We start from the raw sequence: 20,870 nt of genomic DNA, 5'->3' as shown, positions 1-20,870 counted from the left end.
TGAGATCATCAAGTTTGCAGACGATACAAAACTATGCCGGGCGATCAGATCGCAGGAGGATAGAGAGAAACTCCAGAGCGACTTGTGTCGGTTAGAAACATGGGCGGAGAAATGGCAGATGAAGTTCAATGTGGAGAAATGCAAGGTAATGCATTTAGGCAATAAGAATAAGGAATACGAGTATACAATGTCAGGTGCAACTCTGGGGAAGAGTGAACAAGAAAAGGACCTGGGTGTACTGATAGATAGGACCCTGAAGCCGTCGGCGCAATGCGCGGCAGCGGCAAAGAAGGCAAATAGAATGTTGGGCATGATAAAGAAAGGAATCTCGAGTAGATCGGATAAAGTTATAATGCCGCTTTATAGGGCAATGGTCAGACCACACTTGGAATACTGCGTCCAACATTGGTCTCCCTACCTAAAGAAGGATATAAAACTGCTGGAGAGGGTGCAGAGACGAGCAACAAAACTGGTGAAGGGTATGGAGAAACTGGAATACGAGGACAGACTTATAACACTAGGATTGTTCTCCCTTGAGAAAAGGAGACTGCGTGGGGATATGATCGAGACCTTCAAAATACTGAAAGGAATCGACAAAATAGAGCAGAGAAGATTATTTACATTGTCCAATTTGACACGGACTAGAGGACATGTAATGAAGCTAAGGGGGGACAGGTTCAGGACTAATGTCAGGAAGTTCTGCTTCACTCAGAGAGTGGTTGACACCTGGAATGCCCTCCCAGAGGAGATTATTGCGGAATCGACCGTCCTAGGCTTCAAGAGCAAACTAGATGCATATCTCCTTAAGAGAGGCATATAAGGATATGGTGGACTATAAATTACGCCAAGTGTACACCTGGCAGGGCCTCCGCGTGTGCGGATCGCTGGTCTTGATGGACCGAAGGTCTGATCCGGAGATGGCAGTTCTTATGTTCTTAAATAATCCTCAGAAAATCATAAAAAAATTGCCCAGCAGAAAAACCAATCACGAAAATGGGTATCTAGAAAATTGCATTTACAAATAACTGCGTTTTAAGTAATTTTCTAAATCTACCCTTGTCGCTTATGATTTTAAAGTGTTTGAGGCTCGTGCAGATGAGGATGGAGCTTGCAGGAAGGGGGCAGGGACAGGAAGAGAACTCGCGGGGACGGGGGAAAAATTTGTCCCCTTGTCATTCTCTAGCAAACACCTCAGTATGAATTCCCTCAATAAGTCTGCCAAGCACATGGAGTTTGCTGACTGCCAATTGATCACTTCCCCCAGTCCCAATTGGTGCAGCAGAAGACAGCCTGCCTCTTCCTGAGCCTCTCCACCACACCTCTAATGCCAGCATCAGCAGAAACATGTCATGGAATGTAATACTTCCAGTCACTTCTGGCTCCGCCCATTCCTCTAGACATGATGCTGCTGCCCCTTCTCCAATGAAAAACGCTACAACCACATGAAATTGTGGCAAATTTGTGAAATAGGGTGTTTTTATAGAATGAAAAGTTTTCTTTTGGCAGTGTAGTATAGGAGTTACAGCAAAGTGCTAGAACCCTGGAGCCCTGCCCTTCCCTTCCCCTTCACTACTTTCCCTGTGTGTGGCCTTCAGTAACCTTTCCAGCAAAGGTCTTGCAACCAAATGAAGGGCTTAAGGTGGTGTGAAAACAACAAATATTTAGGTAAGAAGACAGAACGGCAGCTACTGCTGTTTTATTTATGTATACTGTAGTATTTATACACTGCTTATCTGTGCAAAAGACACAACATGCATTTAGATTTTTCAACTGCCTGAGTCATATAATATCACACAAAAAAAAAAAAAAACAAATGTGCCTTAAAGTGTTCAATTTTCTTTTCTAAGGTCGGACAAGCAAGGTGACAACTGTGGAAAATTAGTCAAATGAAAGATAAAACTCTCAACCGACCTTTTTTTTCCCTTTATATTCAAGTGGCCTAACCTGGAATCCACAATGCTTTGCTCATTTTTAAGTTTGATCTATGCCCTGCTGGAATGTGCAGCAAGAAAATCCTGGCAGCGAGTTGTGCGTTGGGAAGACGGACCGACGGTCCTTATCAGTTTATACTATTTCACTCCATTCAGCTTTCAAAACTGAAATTTCTCCACCGGGCTCTTCCGACGGCAGAGGCGAGAAGCCTTGAGAATTGCCTTCTGGCTGAATTGGTGGGGGGCAGAGCCAGACACGTTTGCTTGCTTTTCTAACCTGTGCTTTCAATTGCATTCCTTTGGGTACAAAGAAGCAAGGGCTAAAAAAAGAAGAGAGGAAACCTCCCAGCAGTAGGAGTTGCTTTGTTGAACCAGCTGCTCCTCCCTTCCCCGATTGGCACACCTTCCCCGGCTCTGCCTGCCTCCGCTTGCAGCCAAGGAGAGAGGGTGAGGAGGGCAAGCAGTGCCCAAAGTGTAATAGGTGGAGCTGAGACTCGGCACAAGTCAGGGCACGAGATGAGGGGAGGGTGCAGGCAGCTTCACCTGCGTCTCTTACCTTCACTATGCTCTAACAGAGAAGCCTGAATACAGGGCAAGGGGAGGCAATGAGAACGGAGCTTTGCTTTTTCCTGGACTCCTGATTACTGTCATCCTTACCTGCTGGATGCCTGACTGTCCAGGAAGCTTCGCTGCCCTCCCCTGCTGTGATCAGGGCATGGCCCAAGAGCTGAGCCAAGAGGAGGTGCTGAACTTCCTCTGCCAGGCAGGGGGAAAGGTGCCCAATGCTGCCTTGCTGCGCCACTTTGGCTGCTTCTTACGGGACTCTGGAGCCACTCCGGAGCAGCGGCTGCAGCGCAGAGAAAAGTTCAAGCGCTTCGTCAACTCTGTGGCTGTGGTGCGGCAGGAGCGTGAGGAGGCCACCACTGCTGCCACCACCTATGTGGTGCTGAGGAACCGCTACCGGGACCTGTTGGGAGAGGAGCTGCAGCCCCTGAGCCAGGGTGTGGCAGGAGAGGAGTGGGAGAGGGAGTCCATCCAAAACTGCGGAATCCGCCAGAAGGGCGTACCCTCCAATGCTAACCCTGACCAGGCTAATTGCTGGAGAAATCATGGAATCTCACAATCTCCCAGAGGTGGAGAAGGGGGATGGCAAACAACAAGGATCCACCACGTACAATCAGTGGTGCCCGGAACAGGTGCTGGCTTGGTTCCTTTGGCCACCAAGCCTCAGGAAGCCCCTTGCCCGCCTGTACCTACCCAGCTTCTTCCTCTCCAGTCACAACTGCTCCAGACCGCACACTGGCTGTCAAACTGTCTTCCGCCATCACACAATCATGGAGGTTCGGATCAGGAGGCATGGATTAAAGAGCTGCCTGTATTCAAAAGCATTAGGTGCCAGCTTTCCCTGCAGGACCTGGAGGACTTTGTGGAGCAGGCAAGCTATGAAAGTGAGGGCAGTGACAGTGAGGAGGGAAGCAGCGGAGAGGGCACTCGCCTCCAGGGAAAAATCCCATCCCAAAGTGAGTCCGGGCCAAGCAGAGGCAGCAAGCTGGTGTGCCCGCAGCCAAGGCAACCCCAGGAGGAATGCTTCAGTAACCCGTTCCCTATTCATAAGAGTGTAAATGGCATCCCACTAAGTACTGACCCAACCAATTCTTCATATACAGGGCAGGAAAGCGTGGCACTGCCCAGAGCTCGTAAAACCCACTGGCACAGGAAAAGTTCAAGTTTACAAGACAAGGCCTCATCCTCAGACGATGACCTGAGCAAGGAAGATCACAGAAAGAACAAACGCCATTCATCACACTCTAGAAAGGGATCTCAGGTGCCCATGCTTGCTCTGGTCCCAGCTATAGATGTGCCTATAACACTCAAGCCCATGAACAGCAGATGTTTCAGTGCAAACCCTGACTTTTCCAGTAACAGGCAAGGGCCGGGCCTTTGTGTTTGGAAAGAACAGTTCCAGGTGGACCCAAGGACACTTTCCCATCCTCCGAGCTCGTCAACCGTGCCCTTGGAAGCAAAGGAACATGACTGGATGGTCAGACTGGCAGCAGGCTCTTGGCTGCAGGTCTATGCCTTGTTCCTGGAAGACCCCCAGCTGGTTGTGCGGAGGGACTTCATCTCTGGCTACACTGCCCTGCACTGGGTGGCCAAGCATGGGGACAACCGCATGCTGCAGGATCTGGTAGCCGGGGCCTGGAAAGCTGGCGTAGCCCTGGATGCGAATGCAAAGTCCAACGGTGGCTACACCCCACTACATGTTGCTGCTATCCATGGACACCAAAAAGTGATAAAGGTGCTGGTACAGAAACTCAAGGTCAGGGTGGATGTGCGAGACAACAGTGGCAAGAAGGCCTGGCAGTACCTAAATGGCAGCAGCACTTCCGGGGATGTGTGGCAGCTGCTGGGAGCGCCCAGAGGGAAAACCATCTTTCCTCTCCGAGAATTAGTCAGGAGCAGCTCTCCTACCCGAAAGGGAAAGAGCCAACAGAGGTCCAGTCACCTGAACAGGAAGGCCTCCCTGGCTGCCTTACTGAAACCTCAGCACCTTAAGTGGAAACTGGCCAACCAATTAAATAACCTGCCTGTACTCAGGGAACGTGAAGTCCATAGTGATTAGGAACGAGGGGGGGGGGGGGAAAAATGCAATTATTCTCATTTTTACTACCTAGATAGAGAAGCTGGATTTTCTGGATTGTACGGAAACTTACTTGAAGTAACACCTTCTCCTCTGAAGCCTTTTAAAAAAGGGAGCTGGAGCTGAACCACCAGGGCCCCCTTGAGGCAAGAGGGGTGGAAATAGGGTCCAAGCCAGTTATTTGGCAATTGGGGAGAACCCCTAATATCTAGTAGGCCTTCAGATTCATCCTGTTTGAGTTATGGTTCTCACCTGCAGCAGCTGCCTGACGCCACTCAGAAAGTATCCAGTTGATAGAGGCCTGGTAAGTTATATGGGTTACTCTATCTAGATCAGGGGTGTCAAAGTCCCTCCTCAAGGGCTGCAATCCAGTCGGGTTTTCAGGATTTCCCCAATGAATATGCATGAGATCTATTTGCATGCACTGCTTTCATTGTATGCTAATAGATCTCATGCATATTCATTGAGGAAATCCTGAAAACCTGACTGGATTGCGGCCCTCGAGGAGGGACTTTACCCCTGCTCTAGATGGTGTCCTAGGGCCAGCCAGACATTTTTTTTTTCAGGCCTCTTTGATTCAGCTCCCTTGTTCATGTCTGGGTTGTCCAGTTGCCGGTGAGCGGGTGTTCTACCCACTGATGCCTTAAACCAGTGTCTCGCAAACTTTCCAACCGGCGACGCACTAAATCCAGTGCCCCGGCCGGAAGACACACGGAAGTGTGCGGACGTCAACGTGCGGGTGACATCATCGCGTCGACGTCCACACATGCACAGAGGTGACCCGCTCCGGTGGAGGGATGCGGGGAGCGGAGGAGAGACGCCGGCCAGGTGGAGATTCATCTGCGTCGGCTGACTTCCTACAGGACATGCCTTTCGCCGTGAGAGGCATGGACTGTAGGCAGTCAGCTGGCGTGGATGACTCTCCTCCTTGACCAGTGTGTCGCAGCACACCCGAAATCTGAGGAGGCACATGGTTTGTGATACACTAACTTAAACTGTTGTAACTGTTTGTCTTAGTGCAGCCTTTCCTTCTCATTGGTGAAAGTCTTTTCTTGCAGGAAGGCAGTAGGGATGTGCTTTCATGAGAGAGCATTCAGTTCTTATGGGCGCCTAAAACGTTAAAGTGCACTGAGTGCACACTTATGAATTAATGTGTACAATCAATTTACGCATGCAAAAAAAATAAAGTTCTTGTGTGCATACAGTACATGCAAATATCACAACCATGTGAAAAAATACTTTGTTTAAAATGAAGACTAACCAGACTTTTTTGGGGGTGATGCACATCTCTAGAAGGTGGAGCAGGAGGTAGAGGGAGAACTGATCATTTTATGTAGAGAAAGTTGTGCTAATAAACATAAGCCATCCTTAATGAAGGAATTAAGATCAAAGGTTATTGCAGAGCCGAGGGTCATCGTATCCTGTCACGCAGAAGAATGAATGAATCTGAACAAGTTTGAAACCTGTGAGCGGTATTTCTAGTCATGAAGAATTCAGTCTCAGTTACTGTTGTAACGTTCACTGGTTTTTGTTTCGTTTTTTTTTTTTTTTAAACCATTCAGGGTTACCACACGGCTCCAGAAAAAGGAGGACGGATTGAGACCTCCGGGTTTTACTTCCACAAGTCAATCTGGCCTCTTTTTTTCTGGAGCCATATGGTAACCCTACACATGGCTTCCAAGAACAACTGAAACAAAAGAAACTGATGAAAAACAAAAGGAAAAAAACTGCAGAGACGACATACAAAGCGCCAGGCTACTTTATTAAAATGAATAAAATATGGCGATTTCAACGGTGGTTCTCAGCATTTTCACACATGAGAACCACCATTGAAATCGCCATATTTTATTAATTTTAATAAATTAGCCTGGCACTTGGTACATCGTCTCTGCAGTTTTTTTCCTTTCGTTTTCCATGAACAACTGTACAGTCCTTTGCCTGGTGTGCACTGCTGCATCCAATACATATGCTCATCATAGGTACAGCCCAGTGTGCACCGAGATAAGGGGATATTTGAATATATTTAAAGGGTGATTGAATTATGAATCTGGTTTTGAAACATGTGTCAGTGTAAAGCAGAATCTTTGATGATTGGCCAGTGCCATCCCGTGTGTCAGTCTTATGATAAAGAGACTGTTCTTCCTTGTGTGCTATCGAGTGTCCAACGTATTTGTGGATGTGCACGTGGGAAAATATTTTGTTCAGTTTTTCTCTGATTTCCATGCATGTTTTGGGCTATTTCACGCTATTGATTTTGATTTTTTTTAAAAAATTCTTTAATGCACATTAGAACTTTTTAATGTGCATTAATCAACACATTAATTGGTAATTTATCCCCCTTTTACAAAACCTTAGCGCAGTTTTTAGTGCTGGCTGTGGCAGTAACAGCTCTGATGCTTATAGTGAGCGTAGGAGCTATTACCACCGTGGCCAGGGCTAAAAACCGGGAAGGGGTAAAACGCGGACCTGACGGACATCACGGATCTAAACCTGCACGTCCTTAAAAATCTGGGGTCCGTGCCGCTTGTAGTTAGTTTCTGGCTCTGACAGACCTCGGTGACAATTTAGTGCTGACGGATCCGTCTCAGCATAGGGAGGGGAAAGTATTAGGATCCGTCAGTGCTACAATGTCACCGAGGTCTGTCAGAGCCAGAGATTAGTGCTAGTGCTGGAGCAGCTCTAAAACGAATCCTTTAAACTGGTTTCCTGCAGCCCCAGTAAATCGGCTCTGACAGACCTCGATGACATTGTAGCTCTGACGGATCCTAATACTTTTCCCTCCCTATGCTGAGACGGCTCCGTCAGCACTAAATTGTCACTGAGGTCTGTCAGAGCCAGAAACTAACTACAAGAGGCACAGGCCTCAGATTTTTAAGGACGTGCGGGTTTAGATCCGCGAGGTCCGTCAGGTCCGTGAGGTCCGCGTTTTACCCCTTCCCCTAAAAACCACGCTATGGTTAAGTAAAAGGGGGGGATTAATGCATACTACATTTTTCAAGGTGTGCTGCTAATGAACCACATGTTCACATCCTTAAGACAGCAGATGACAGAAACATGACCACATGACTGTGTAGTTGCTAACAGAAGCATGTGACTGCTTTTTGTTTTTTGCCCTTCAGTCTTTTCCTGGGGAAATCCTCTACTGCCACAGCTGCTGTTGCATAAAATAACTGCTCTGTTGGATCTGGAGTTCAGATTTAATTATTTGCCTTTTTCTAAATCTGAGCTCAAGGCAGGTCACCTATTCAGGTTCAGTTGGTAGATTCCTAACCAAGAGAGCTCGCATTTAAATTGTACCTGAGGAAGGTGATGTGAATTGCTTTACTGGTTCTCAGTCTGCTGCTTTGACCACTAGACTACTCCCACTGGAGTTTATATTAAATATAAGTTCTGATATCCACTAGACCAGTGGTCTCAAACTCGTGGCCCTGGGGCCACATGCGGCCCGCCAGGTACTATTTTGAGGCTCTGGGTATGTTTATCATAATCACAAAAGTAAAATAAAACAGTTTCTTGATCATATGTCTCTTTAGCTATAAATGACAATATTATTATTAAGACTTAGCCAAAAGGAAAGATTGATAAACTCTAAAGAGTTTTAACTCATGCAAAATTGTCATTTCTTTAATAAGACACTAACTATTTTTTCTAAGGCCCTCCAAGTACCTACAAATCCAAAATGTGGCCCTGCAAAGGGTTTGAATTTGAGACCACTGACTAGACCAATGTTCCTCAACTGGGTCCTGGAGTACCCCCATGCCAATCGGATTTTCTGGATATCCACAATGAATATGCTTCTTGATGCACTTTAGTTTGCACGACTGTTGGTTGTTTTGTCTCCCCCTCCTTACATTCCTCCCATCTTTCTCCTTTTCTTTAAACATTGTAGTTCTTTCCACTTCCCTATTATCTCTGTCACATAGGTGTTTTATTGTATTTTTATTAAGACATTTATGGACTCTTTTAGAGCACTGGTCTTTGACCTGAGGGCCGCCATGTGAGCGGACTGCTGGGCAGGATGGACCACTGATCTGATCCAGCAGCGGCATTTCTTATATTCTTATGACATTGTACCCTGTTCATTTGATTTTGTATTTTATGTATTTTATATGTATTTTACCTTTGTAAACCGCCTTGAAGTTTGATTAGGCAGTATAAGAAGTTTAATAAAACTTGATTATGGATATCTTGAAAACCTGACTGGCAAGGGGGTACTCCAGGATCGAGATTTGAGAAACACTGCACTAGACCAGGGGGGGGGGTCTTTAAAACCAGTCCATGGTTTTCAACTCTGGCTATGAAACTGATGTGCACACTCTCAAGAAATTATGACAATTAGTCTAATGCAGGGGTCCTCAAATCCAGTCCTTGAGGCCCACAACTCAATCTGGTTTTCAAGATTTCCACAATGAATATGTATGAGCTCTGTTTGCATTCACTGCTTCCTTTGCATGCAAATTAATCTCCCACATATTCATTATAGAAATCTTGAAAACCAGGCTGGGTTGTGGGCCTCAAGGACTGGATTTGAGGACCCCTGCATTAGACTAATTGTCATAATCTCTTGACAGTATGCACATCAAATTCATAGCCAGAAAAGTGTGGAATAACTTGTACGTTTCATGGCTCCACATCATTCTCTTCTTGGTTTGGCTGAGAACTTTTCAGCGGCCCCTCATACAACATAACATTTGTCAGCACACTAGTGGAATTACACATCAGAAGTGTGGGAGATCCCTGGAACAGCACTGAGGGTACCCGTTTGATTTTCTCTGGCAAATAATAGCCTGCTGCTGTCTTGGTTATTAGTACAGGAATGGTGGCACTAACTGACAAGTGTTTCTTTGGTTTGGTGATGCAAAAATAAGACTTGTACAAATAAAGATGTGCAAACCTCTTCAAAACAGATTTGTTGAACAATTCAACCACCCTGGAAAAAATTGGGCTGGGTGGATAAACCTTTTTAAAAGAAATTCAAAGGAAATTTGCAAAAATGTCATTTGGATTTTCAGAACATTTACTCTGGAGTTTGTAAGCTTGCAGATTTTCTTTGAATGTTTTGAATTTGCTCCATATCTTTTGAATGCGTGTCAAATTTTCTCCAGATCTGCCTGCACAAAAATCTGATGTACTTTTCCAGTGAGTTAGTGAAAATCATAATATTTCATTGAGTCTGGAAAGGGCTGAATTTCACCTAGATGAAGCTTGAATTGTTTGCAATATTTGCAGACTATCTACTATACAGCAGGGGTGTCAAAGTCCCTCCTTGAGGGCCATAATCCAGTTGGGCTTTCAGGATTTCCCCAAAGAATATGCATGAGATCTATTTGCATGCACTGCTTTCATTGTATGCTAATAGATCTCATGCATATTCACTGGGGAAATCCTGAAAACCCGACTGGATTGTGGCTCTCAAGGAGGAACTTTGATACCCCTGCTGTACAGGGACTGATAAGGGCAGTTTCTGTCCTTGAGAATCCCAGACACCACTTCGGGACTCCCCAGATTAACCAACTTCTTTTAGAACACATTATACAAATATATTTCTGGAATATTCACCACTATGGGTAGCCTGAAAAATAAAGCTGGCGTGGAATCTCAAAGACCAGAAAGTGGAATCACTTCAGTTTCAAGTGAAATTCAGTTGCAAAATTCTAAGGTCCCTTTCACAAAGCTGTGGTAAGCGCAAAATACGTGTTACTGCATTAAAAAAAAAAAAAAGCTTACTATGGGGCATCCTGTGTTAATTTTGGGATGTGCGTGCGCTACCTGTGTGTTAAAAAAAAAAAAAAAATTTTAGCACTGAGTTGGATTTGGGGGTAGAGAGTAGCCATGTTCTGTGTTAATCAGTTACTACTCAATATTCGGCCAAGAACATAAGCAATGCCTCTGCTGGGTCGGACCTAAGGTCCATCGTGCCCCGCAGTCCGCTCACGCGGCGGCCCAACAGGTCTAGGACCTGTGTAGTAATCCTCTATCTATACCCCTCTATCCCTTTTTCCAGTAGGAAATTGTCCAATCCTTTCTTGAACTCCAGTACCGTACTCTGTCCTATTACGTCCTCTGGAAGTGCATTCCAGGTGTCCACCACACGCTGGGTAAAGTATAACTTCCTAGCATTCGTTTTGAATCTATCCTCTTTCAACTTTTCCGAATGCCCTCTTGTTCTTTTATGTTCTGAAAGTTTGAAAACTATGTCCCTCTCTACTCTCTCTATGCCCTTCATGAGCTTGAAGGTCTCTATCATGTCTCCTCTGAGTCTCCGCTTTTCCAGGGAGAAGAGCCCCAGTCTCTCCAGTCTTTCAGTGTACGAAAGGTTTTCCATGCCCTTAATCATTCGTGTCGCTCTCCTCTGGACCCTCTCAAGTATTGCCATATCCTTCTTAAGGTACGGTGACCAATACTGGACACAGTACTCCAGGTGCGGGCGCACCATTGCCCTATACAACGGCAGGATGACTTCTTTCGTTCTGGTCGTAATACCCTTCTTAATAATACCCAACATTCTGTTTGCCTTCTTCGAGGCTGCTGCGCATTGTGCCCTGCGGTAGTGCTTTTTAGCCTGTAGTAAGCAAGTTTTAGTATATACTGCATATTAGTAAAAGGGCCCCTTTCTCAATAGAAATATAAAAGCATGAGGCACAGGGGAGAGTATGGTACAGTGGTTACAGCTACAGCCTCAGCACCCTGAGACTGTGGGTTCAAACCCATGCTGTTCCTTGTGACCCTGAGCAAAGTCACTTAATACCCCCATTGCCCCCAGGTACAATAGATAGATTGTGAGTCTGCCAGGACAAACAGAGAAAGATGTCTAAGTACCTGAATAAATTCATGCAAACTGTTATAAGCTTCCCTGGATACTTGAATAAATAAAAAGGGTTTTTAGCCAGTAATTGAATCGGGATTGTGGACATAGTATCCACCGAGTACTCTGAGGCATTTTTCTTTCCTTATTGTTCTGTTTTTTAAAGGTGCTCTGCACACACTGGTTTTTGGAGTATTTCTATTTATTTCAAGCCTGATTTGTACCATATGCTCCTGCCCTTTGTCGAGAATGGCATATGCAAATGAAAATGAGCAAAAACGCATAACATTTCTGGTTTTGTTTTACACCGGTAATAGGGCCAGATTTACCAACCTGCCCGATCTGGGCAGGTCTGACGAATTCAGCAAACTAAAATATGCAGATGGGGGCGATCGGAGGAACGCCCCCCATCTGCCGGCACGGATCGCTTTTCTGCGATCCCCATGTATGCGCAGACCATCTGTAGATGGTCTGTGCATGCCCGTCAGAGCCGCAATCTTTTTTTTTAAACTTTAACATTTATTATTAGTTTTTAGCCCTGCGAGCCTGTAGTTTTAACCTGCTCTAAACCCGCGGGTTAAACCCACAGGCTCACAGGGCGGGGAAGAGCAGGAGAGATTCGGGGAAGAAGGGCAGGAGAACACCGGGGCAGCGACGTGGCAATTCAGGGTGAGCAGGCAGGAGAGGGCGGCGAGCAGGGAAGAGAGCAGGGCTTCCAGAGTCGGAAAGACGTCTTCAGTTGATCGGCCAGCCCAGTCGGATGTGAAATTTTGTGTTGTGAATCGCGTCCCTGCCTACATTGCGTGCGTTTCACCTCATTTGCATGCACGGATTTGAAGCGGATCGCAGGAGAGGTTAGTGAATGGGGCCCGAGGGAAATCTGGTCACACAGGGGTCGCAAACCGATCGGTACACAGTCGGTTTGCTTTGTGAATCTAGCCCATAGTGTGCTTTCCTGTCCCAACAGTGGCACCACCATGGGTGCACAAACCACTGTGCACATGCAAACTCAGGAAAAGACGTGCACTCTCTTTCCACCTAGTGATTACTATTTCTGAGAGCTGGCAGAATGGCCAAACAAAAAGAAATAAAACAGAAATTCCCATAACTGATAGGGGAACTAACACGAAACCAAAATATTCTAGGACAACACCAAACGCAAGTTGATGGCACCTAACTAGGAGGGTCCTTTTCCTAAGGCGTGCTAACCGGTTTAGCACGTGCTAATTGATTTAGCATGCGTTAAAGATTAGCATGCGCTAAATGCTATGGCGCCTTCGCATTTAGCGCACAGTTAAATCGGTTAGCGTGCCTTAGTAAAAGGACCCCTAACTAAAATATTCTGGCTGTCCATTCCTATTAAAATTATTCTGCTGAGTGATAATACTGCACTATGATATTTATCGAGGGACATTTATATAAAATGAAGAAGGGTTGGGAAGCTGAAGATTTTCCACTGGGTAAGCCTTATACAGTACTTGGGATAAGCTGACATAAGCCCATATAAATACACCTGTGTAGAAAACTTTCATACAGAAAAGTGGGGGGAAAAAAAGTGTGTGAATTCCTAAGGCTTTAAATGTGATTATGTTACACTGTGCATGTTGCCAATTAGGATAAAAAAAAAAGCTACATAACAGTTGCCATATCGGGACAGGCCGAAGGTCCAACAGGCCAAGTATTCTGTATGCAAAAGTGGCCAATCCAGGTCACAAGTACCTGGCAAGTTCCCTGAGCCACATTATTTTCTTTAAACACTATTTTGCTATTATTACATTACATTAGTGATTTCAATTCCGTCTTTACCTTGCGGTTCAAGGCGGATTACATAAGTATTGAGTAAGGTATTAAGAAGTACATATTGTTAAGGTAGTAAGAAGTATTTAGGGAATAGTTTGAACATTTTCTGGTTTGCTGATGAGTTGTTGGTATTGCAAGGAGGTGTTCAGAGTATATTTGGTTGTATTATATTGGTTTTATGTATTTTTTTGAAGAGTAGGGTTTTTGTTTATATTATATACTGTTGTGTACCTTTCTGTTCCTGGCTATTTATATATTCGAGAGTTTCTTGTCGCTGTTTCTTCTCTCAAATTCATGTTGTATTTCTGAGCTGAGGCACAGATACTTCACTTTCGCTGAACGTTAAACGGACTTTCAGAAGGGAAACAAGGATGTACAAACAGAGGACTCTTGTTTATCAAAGAAATGCTTGAGTTGGCCGACTCTAGCATCTTCCACTTTCTTCTGATCTAGCTTACTAATATCTAACATTACAAATTCCAAAAAGCAGTACTTTGGGGGTTTGTGTGGGCCAAGAAAACCAATTCCATTCCTGCCTGGTGAGCCTGAAAGATGGACCAAAAGTTCAAAGCTATGACAAAAAGAACATTTTACAATAAAAAGTACCTCTCTTTTTTCTTAAGTTGGTTTCATGATATTTATTGGTACAGTCGACTCCGCTTAAGTGTACGCCCCTTGGACCGGGTCACCACGTGCACTTATACGGAGTGTGCGCTTAATAGGAGGGGAGGGGAGAGGGGAGGGGGAGGCTGTAGCTAAGCCGGCTCAGTTTAAATATGACGTGTGGGCTGTTGGAGCCTATAGTACAGGAAAGCTATGCCCTACAGCTTGAGTGGAAGAAGAGCACTCACTTTCCCAGCTGTCCCTGTGCTTAAGCTGCTGTGTGAAGCTTAGCCATTCCCAGTCAGAACGTGATTGCATTTAATCGGAGTGAACGTAATGTGAAAGAATAGAGGTTGGACCTATGACCTCTGTGCGCATAAGCGGATTGTGTGCTTATTCGAATTGCAAATATCCGGAGTTTACGTCCATTGCCTTTAATGTTAAAAAAAAAAGGGGGGACCGTGGTGATAGGGTGTGGATAACTGAAGCGTGCGCTTAACCGACGTGCACTTAGGTGGAGTCGATTGTATTACTCATCAAGCTGGTGGGCATTTCATCTTGATCAAATCTCATGGTAATCAAGTTGATGTGTCCTCTATGACTAGGCTGATGGACAAAATCCTTTGTGACTGGAGTCTTACAAGCAGTGTAATTATGCTTTCTCTTTGGGGATTTGCTGGGAATTTCTCTGGTAGGGCGTTTAGTGTCAAAGCCTAGCAGCTCACTAGTGTAGCACTTGGAACATGTGCACTTTTGTTTTGATGGTCATAAAAACGTGGCATTTATGTATGGCATTCAAAAAGTAAGTTGACCAACCACAGAAACAAATGGCATTATGGCCCTGATTGTATAAAAGGTGTGTACAATTGCGCGCCTAGATCAGGGCATCTATCCGATCTAGTTGCCCAATTTAATTTTTTTTAATTGGCTTAATTGGCACTGATAATTGAAAGCGCCATTAAAAAAACAAAAAAATATTAATTAGCTAGTAGGTGCCTAACTCTACACCAAAGCATCTACTGGCAAGTAGGCATGTTTAGGGGCGGATTTGGGGCACAGTTTGGATGTAGATTGGGTTAGGCCAGAGGTAGGCAATTCCGGTCTGGAAATGCTTACCCCTGGGTTAGGCAATGGTATTTTAGGCCAAGAAAGCCCTAGCTTAATAGAATAGTGCCTAAGTCAATTTAGGTGCCGCTAGGCGTACTTTTGCAAATGGCGCCTACCTTTGATTGACATGCGGCAAGGGCTGTTTTCCAAGGCGCCTACTGAGTTAGGTCCCGTTTACAGAATCTGGCTTGCTGTGGTACGCATAACGAGAAAAAACCTTGGAAAGTTGGCCCTGTTTGTTTAGAGGGGGTAACTTTAGACATGATCTCCACATGCAAAGTATGGTTTGCACATGGAAGAGGCCCTGTATAAAACTCTGCAGCCAAATGCTCGCATAAAAGTACTTTGAGCAAACCAGCATGAGATTCCCAGGGGCGCAATTTGAATAAAACAGAGACTGAGCTGTGCTCTATGTGTGTCTGAGGGGCTGATGAATAGTTCCCAGCCTAGCCAAGAAGAGAATAATGTGGAGCCATGAAACTTACAAGTTATTCCACACTTTTCTTGACACATTTTGTTTCAATGATATGAAATGAAATGAAACAAAAAGTGCCAAGTAAAGTGTGGAATAACTTGTAAGTTTCATGGCTCCACATCATTCTTGCCTTGGCTGGGCTGAGAACTTTTCGGCAGCCCCTCGTATTTCATAAAATGTGCAGGAATGTGCGTGGAATTCCTACACAGGTGCATTGCTCCTTGTGACCCTGGGCAAGTCACTTAATCCCCGTTGCCCCAGGTACATTAGATAGAGTGAGAGCCCGCCAGGACATTTAGGGAATAATGCTTGAGGACCTGAATAATTTGTAATCCGCATAGAATTGTAGAATATGCGGAATATAAATTATAAAAAAATAAAATAAAGTCAACACATGGCCGGTTAAGTGCTGATACTCAGAACTTAACTGGCCAGACTACATCAATAGGACCTATTGATCAGTTCTAGCTAACATCCATGCACTGACTGCCTGTCCAAAAATGATGCGCCTTTAAAGCCTTGGTGTTAGCCTTTAAGCCATTCCATTAGTTGACCAAACTACATAGCATCAAAACTACAAATTTATGTACCCAACTGATCACTGAGATCCCAAGTAGAAAAACGGCTGGTCCTACCACCTGGCCGATCACTCACGTCTGAGACAGCCCGAAAGCGCTCTTATTCCCATTACATACCCAGATTATGGCACATCATCCCCCCATCCATTAGATCATTAGACAGTCTATGGAACTTCAGGAAGGCTGTAAAAACTTTCCTCTTTACAAACCCAGCTCCTTAACAACTCACATCTGCACCCCTGATGGATGGATCTCAAAGGCACCGCCTAATACACCATACGGAATCTCACTCAAACTCGTATGCCACTGCAAATATAACTTGAATTAGTACCACATTCTCCAACAACGATGCACCCACCTGAAAATGCTACAATCTAAACCCCCCCCTTTGTCCGCCAAGTCTGTATTTCTCACTAATGTTTGTCCTACTTATATTATGAGTGTACCTTGTTTCCCGTTCTGGGCTCCTTTTGGGAGAATGGGCTAAATAAATGATTAAATAAATAAATATCTTTAGGGTCCTTATACTAAGTTGAGGTAAACACTAATGTGTGCTTAGTGCAGCTACAAATGCTTAAACACGGGGCGTGCTCAGGCGCCCATGGTAGTTTTGGGATCGGTGCGTGCTACCGATGTGCTAAAAAATAACATTTTTATCACAGTTTAGTCAAAGGGCTCCTTTATATTGTAACTCATAGTCAATTAAATGCTGAATACCACACTTACCCCCTCCCTCCCTTTTTACTAAGCCACCTAATGCTCTGACACTCATACGAGTAGAATTCCTATGAGCATCAGAGCAGCATTGGAATATTTAGCACTCCAGGCCACACTAGAAATCTGTACTGTGGCCTAGAAAAGGGGGGGAGGGGGAGGTAATCAGCAATGCATTAGCTAGCTCCACAAACCTGAAAATTCAATGCCAGCATCCAGACATAGCCCAGCACTGAGTTTCCAGGTTTAACACCGGTGAACAAAATGCTGATCAGCACTGGCTGAATATCGAGTCCTAAGCTTAAATAGGCACATCTCTGGGCTTTTCACTTAGGCAACCTGTTATACAATTATCCCCAAAATCTAACTTAGGGCATTAACGCACAGAAGAGCGCACGCTGAATTGCATGCACTAGACCTTAATGCCAGCACTGAGCTGGCGTTAGTTCTAGCCGCGTAGCACGCGGTGTAGCGCGCGGTAATATCCTGCGTGCGCTACAAACGCTAGCGCACCTTAGTGAAAGGAGACCTTGATTTGCCCTTTACCATTAAAAAAAAAAAAAAAAAAGAAAGAAAGAAATGACATAAGAACTCAAACATTGTCTTGGAAAATGTTTTTAAAAATGTAGAGCAGACTGCTAGCTGTAGTACTTTGCTCTTGCCAGTTTGCAAATCACTGGGAGAGCTAGTGTTGCAGGGACCAGTGGGCTTGAAAAGCTGGAAGGTACAAGACATTGCATTTGTCCACATGAATGTCATCATGTCTGATGGTGGCAGTCATGCCACCTCTCCTGACCTTCGTGCAGACATTCCAAACTTAAAGTGGATAAACATGTGGCCTTCCTCTTCATGGAGCTCATTTAGAGCACTCTAGTTATTATACCCATCACATTCTCTACCCTAAGTACACTGCTGTTTGTGGTACAGTATTTGTTTGTGCTGACCTGATTTTTTATATACTTTTAAACAAAAGGAAGAATAACATGGAAAAAACACTGATACTTAAAATCTGCCTTATATTGTGTCTAGACACTGAAATGTTTCAGTATCTCCAAAGGTATCAGAAATTATTTTAACTGTGGGGAGAAATAAAACCCCATGAAAACAGATTTTATTACTGGATAAGCCATTGTTTTGCACCAGATCTATTTATTTTTCTCCTTGAGGACAATTCTAGTATTTAAAACGAGCCCCAATTTATAAGCAGAATGCTAATCCCTCATAACACCTCTAGAACTCTCCAGTCGACCTCCAAGAATCTCTTAGCTATCCCTTCTTTGAAAATAGTAGGCACCAGAAGACACGATATGTTTTCCATAATGGGTCCTCAATGGTGGAACTCATTACCTCAATATATTAAAGATGAAAGAGACATTACTTCTTTTAAAAAATCCCTAAAAACTTATCTTTTTAAAGATGCTTTTAATATTTAAATTTTTAAATATGACATGATGCTCCAGGTTTTTTAACTCTTTCCCCTCCTTAATGTTTTGCCCTTCTTTGTTTATTCCACCTAAGAAAGAATTGTAACTTTTCCCTCCTTTCCACCCCAACTCATGTTTGTTTTATTTGTAAGATTCTTGTAACTTTGTTAGTTTTTTTGTAACCTAGTTTCTTTTTAGAAGGTTGTACATCGCTTAGCAAATTGAATAACGATCCATCAAATAATAATAAAAACTTGAAACTTGAAACTTTGTGCCTTCAAATCTTTAATTTCAGTGAAAGATGTTTCGATTTTATCATAGATCAGTGGAGTCAAAGTACCAAGGGATGGAAATGGCCCGTTGGATATTAAAAACAGGGGTGTAATTCAAACAGTGTGTTCCTTGTCAGGTTTTCCTCGCAGAGCGTGACGTTTGGAGAAATTGCTGAGGAAAACCTGTAGAGAAAAGGATCAGATTCTGTTTCCGTTTTGGTTAATGGCCTCCTTACACCCTAACAGAAGTAATGATTCCACCCTCATGTCTCAGTTTTCTGAAAAAGCCTGCTTTGCTGGTTCTGCAACATTCTTGCATGCATCCTGTTTTCCCAGATTTGCATACATGATTACCCGTGGGGACCAAAGTACAGGTTTTGATAGCAAAGTTTATAGATGGAGCGTTAAGGCTGTTTTGCAGGTGCAGTAATATAATTTCTGATAGAAAGCAAACCTTAAGTATTTGCTGTACTTATTTCATTTCTAACGGTCGATGAATTTAAAACTGGTTTGAACAGCTGTGGCAGATCTGAGTAGAGTTTGGCTATTTTTCAATTCTATATGTTTATTTTAAAATCTGATATACCGCTCACCCTTACCATTTCAGAGCAGTTCACAGAATGAAGGTGTTATGCCCCACTTGGAGTATTGTGCTCAGCTTTGGAGACCATATCTGACAAAGAACACAAGAAGGCTTGAAGCAGTCCAGAGGAAGGCGACGAAAATTATACTAGGTTTGCGCCAAAAGACATATGAGGAGAGACTGGAAGCCCTGAATACCTTAGAGGAAAGGAGGGACAGAGAAGATATGATTCAGCCGTTCAAATACTTGAAAGGTATTAACGTAGAACAAAATATTTTGGAAAATGGTAAAACCAGAGGACATAATTTGAGGTTGAGGGGTGGTAGATTCAAGAGCAATGTTAGGAAATTCTTCTTTACGGAGAGGATGGTGGATGCCTAGAATGCGCTCCTGAGGGAGGTGGTGGAGAGGAAAACGGTGAAGGAGTTCAAAGAAGCGTGGGATGAACACAGAGGATCTAGAATCAGAAAATAATAGTAAATATTGAAGAACTAAGGCCAGTACTGGGCAGACTTGCACGGTCTGTGTCTGTATGTGACCATTTGATGGAGGATGGGCTGGGGAGGGCTTCAATGGCTGGGAGGGTATAGATGGGCTGGAGTGAGCTTTGACGGAGACTTCAGTAGTTGGAACCTAAGAACAGTACCGGGCAGAGCTTTGGATTCTTGCCCAGAAATAGCTAAGAAGAAGTAGAAAAAAATCCCCCAACAAATTTTTAGATTGAATCAGGTTGGGCAGACTGGATGGACCATTCGGGTCTTTATCTGCTGTCATCTACTATGTTACTATTTAAACAATCGAAATTGAAAAGAACTCCATAAAAAATATAGAGCAGATGCCTCAGAAATACCATCCATCCTTATATATATTATCTCCCTAAAAACATCTGTTCTTTTTACTAGATGCACAATGTGAAGGGAATTTAATAAATGGTGTCCAAAGTTAAGTGGGATGATCTGTGTTAAAGACTCTCTTTACTAAACTGCAGCAAAAAGTGGCCTTAGAACACCCCTTAATTAATGGGCAAACGCTAAATTCACCTTTAGTGTGCAGCCATTAAAAAATTAGCAAGTGAGCCTCTACTACCTCTTATTTTGCAGGAAGTAAGGCCCAGATTCCAAAAATGGTGCTGTTAGGAAGGCACCGGTAGGCGCTCTACTAGGTCTAAGTTAATTGTTTTTAATTGGCTAATAATGGCATAGTAACTGACCGCACCATTAAAAACCAATTTAAACCAATTTAAAAGAAAAAAAAGTAGGCACCACGAAGTGCCTGCAAACCATGGCACCAGAATCCCATCTACGCAGATGCCTAGTGGCGCTGAACATCAAAAAAGGTGTGGTTATGGGTGAGGTTGACATTCAGTGCCACTAAGCGTGATTCTACATCGAAGGCAGGTGTAAATGTAGGCCTTTAAAAACCTGGCCTACATTTCTGGTTCCTACCTTCAATGCAAGGCCCAGAAAGAACACCCCCACACAAATGCCCTCCAACACACAAATACCAAAATCCTCCACACCCAATCCACTCTCCCAAACCTCAGCAGACCCACCAATTGACACAGCAGGTCAGCGCAACATCTTTGAAGCAGCACCAGCGAAAACACAATGACCCAACACAGAGCCACAGAACTGGAAATGAAACGCCGCGCAGCACCCCCACTGTCAGCTCACCACAACATTGGATCTCAGCCGCACTCTGCACCCAGCAAGACCAACTGCAACACAGAGCACTAAGGAACACATCTACGGAGGGGCCACAACCTCTCACAGAAAACAAAGTGCAAGAGTACAAAGCCATCAAAGTTCTCTTCAATATGTACCAATGTTGAGTCATTCTTCAATGCTATTTAGGGCTCCTTTTACAAAGGTGCGCTAGGGCCTTAACGCACGGAATAGCTTACGCTAAATTGCCACGTGCGCTAGCCGCTACCTCCT

The 20,870-nt window shown here is 44.2% G+C and overlaps 1 protein-coding gene across 2 annotated transcripts; it reads left to right on the top strand.

Annotated features, from left to right (window-relative positions):
- Nucleotides 1-1,445: 1,445 nt before the first annotated feature.
- SOWAHB (sosondowah ankyrin repeat domain family member B) lies at nucleotides 1,446-19,086 on the top strand. Of its 2 annotated transcripts, none has more exons than XR_004541085.1 (2): nucleotides 1,446-1,665; nucleotides 18,958-19,086. XR_004541085.1 is itself a non-coding variant. In XM_033963201.1 (2 exons), exon 2 carries the CDS (start codon nucleotides 2,596-2,598, stop codon nucleotides 4,552-4,554), a length of 1,959 nt encoding a protein of 652 aa, XP_033819092.1. In that variant the 5' UTR covers nucleotides 1,490-1,665; nucleotides 1,848-2,595; the 3' UTR covers nucleotides 4,555-4,973. The 2 variants fall into 2 exon arrangements, 1 of the variants encoding a protein (XP_033819092.1); XM_033963201.1 differs by lacking the exon at nucleotides 18,958-19,086 and adding an exon at nucleotides 1,848-4,973 and having other exon boundaries at nucleotides 1,490-1,665.
- Nucleotides 19,087-20,870: the final 1,784 nt, after the last annotated feature.

Source organism: Geotrypetes seraphini, chromosome 1, assembly GCF_902459505.1.
Source record: "Geotrypetes seraphini chromosome 1, aGeoSer1.1, whole genome shotgun sequence".
In the NCBI taxonomy this organism is placed as follows: Eukaryota; Metazoa; Chordata; class Amphibia; order Gymnophiona; family Dermophiidae; genus Geotrypetes; species Geotrypetes seraphini.
The sequence above is the reverse complement of the archived record's forward strand: the minus strand, read 5'-3'. Positions and strand labels throughout refer to the sequence as shown.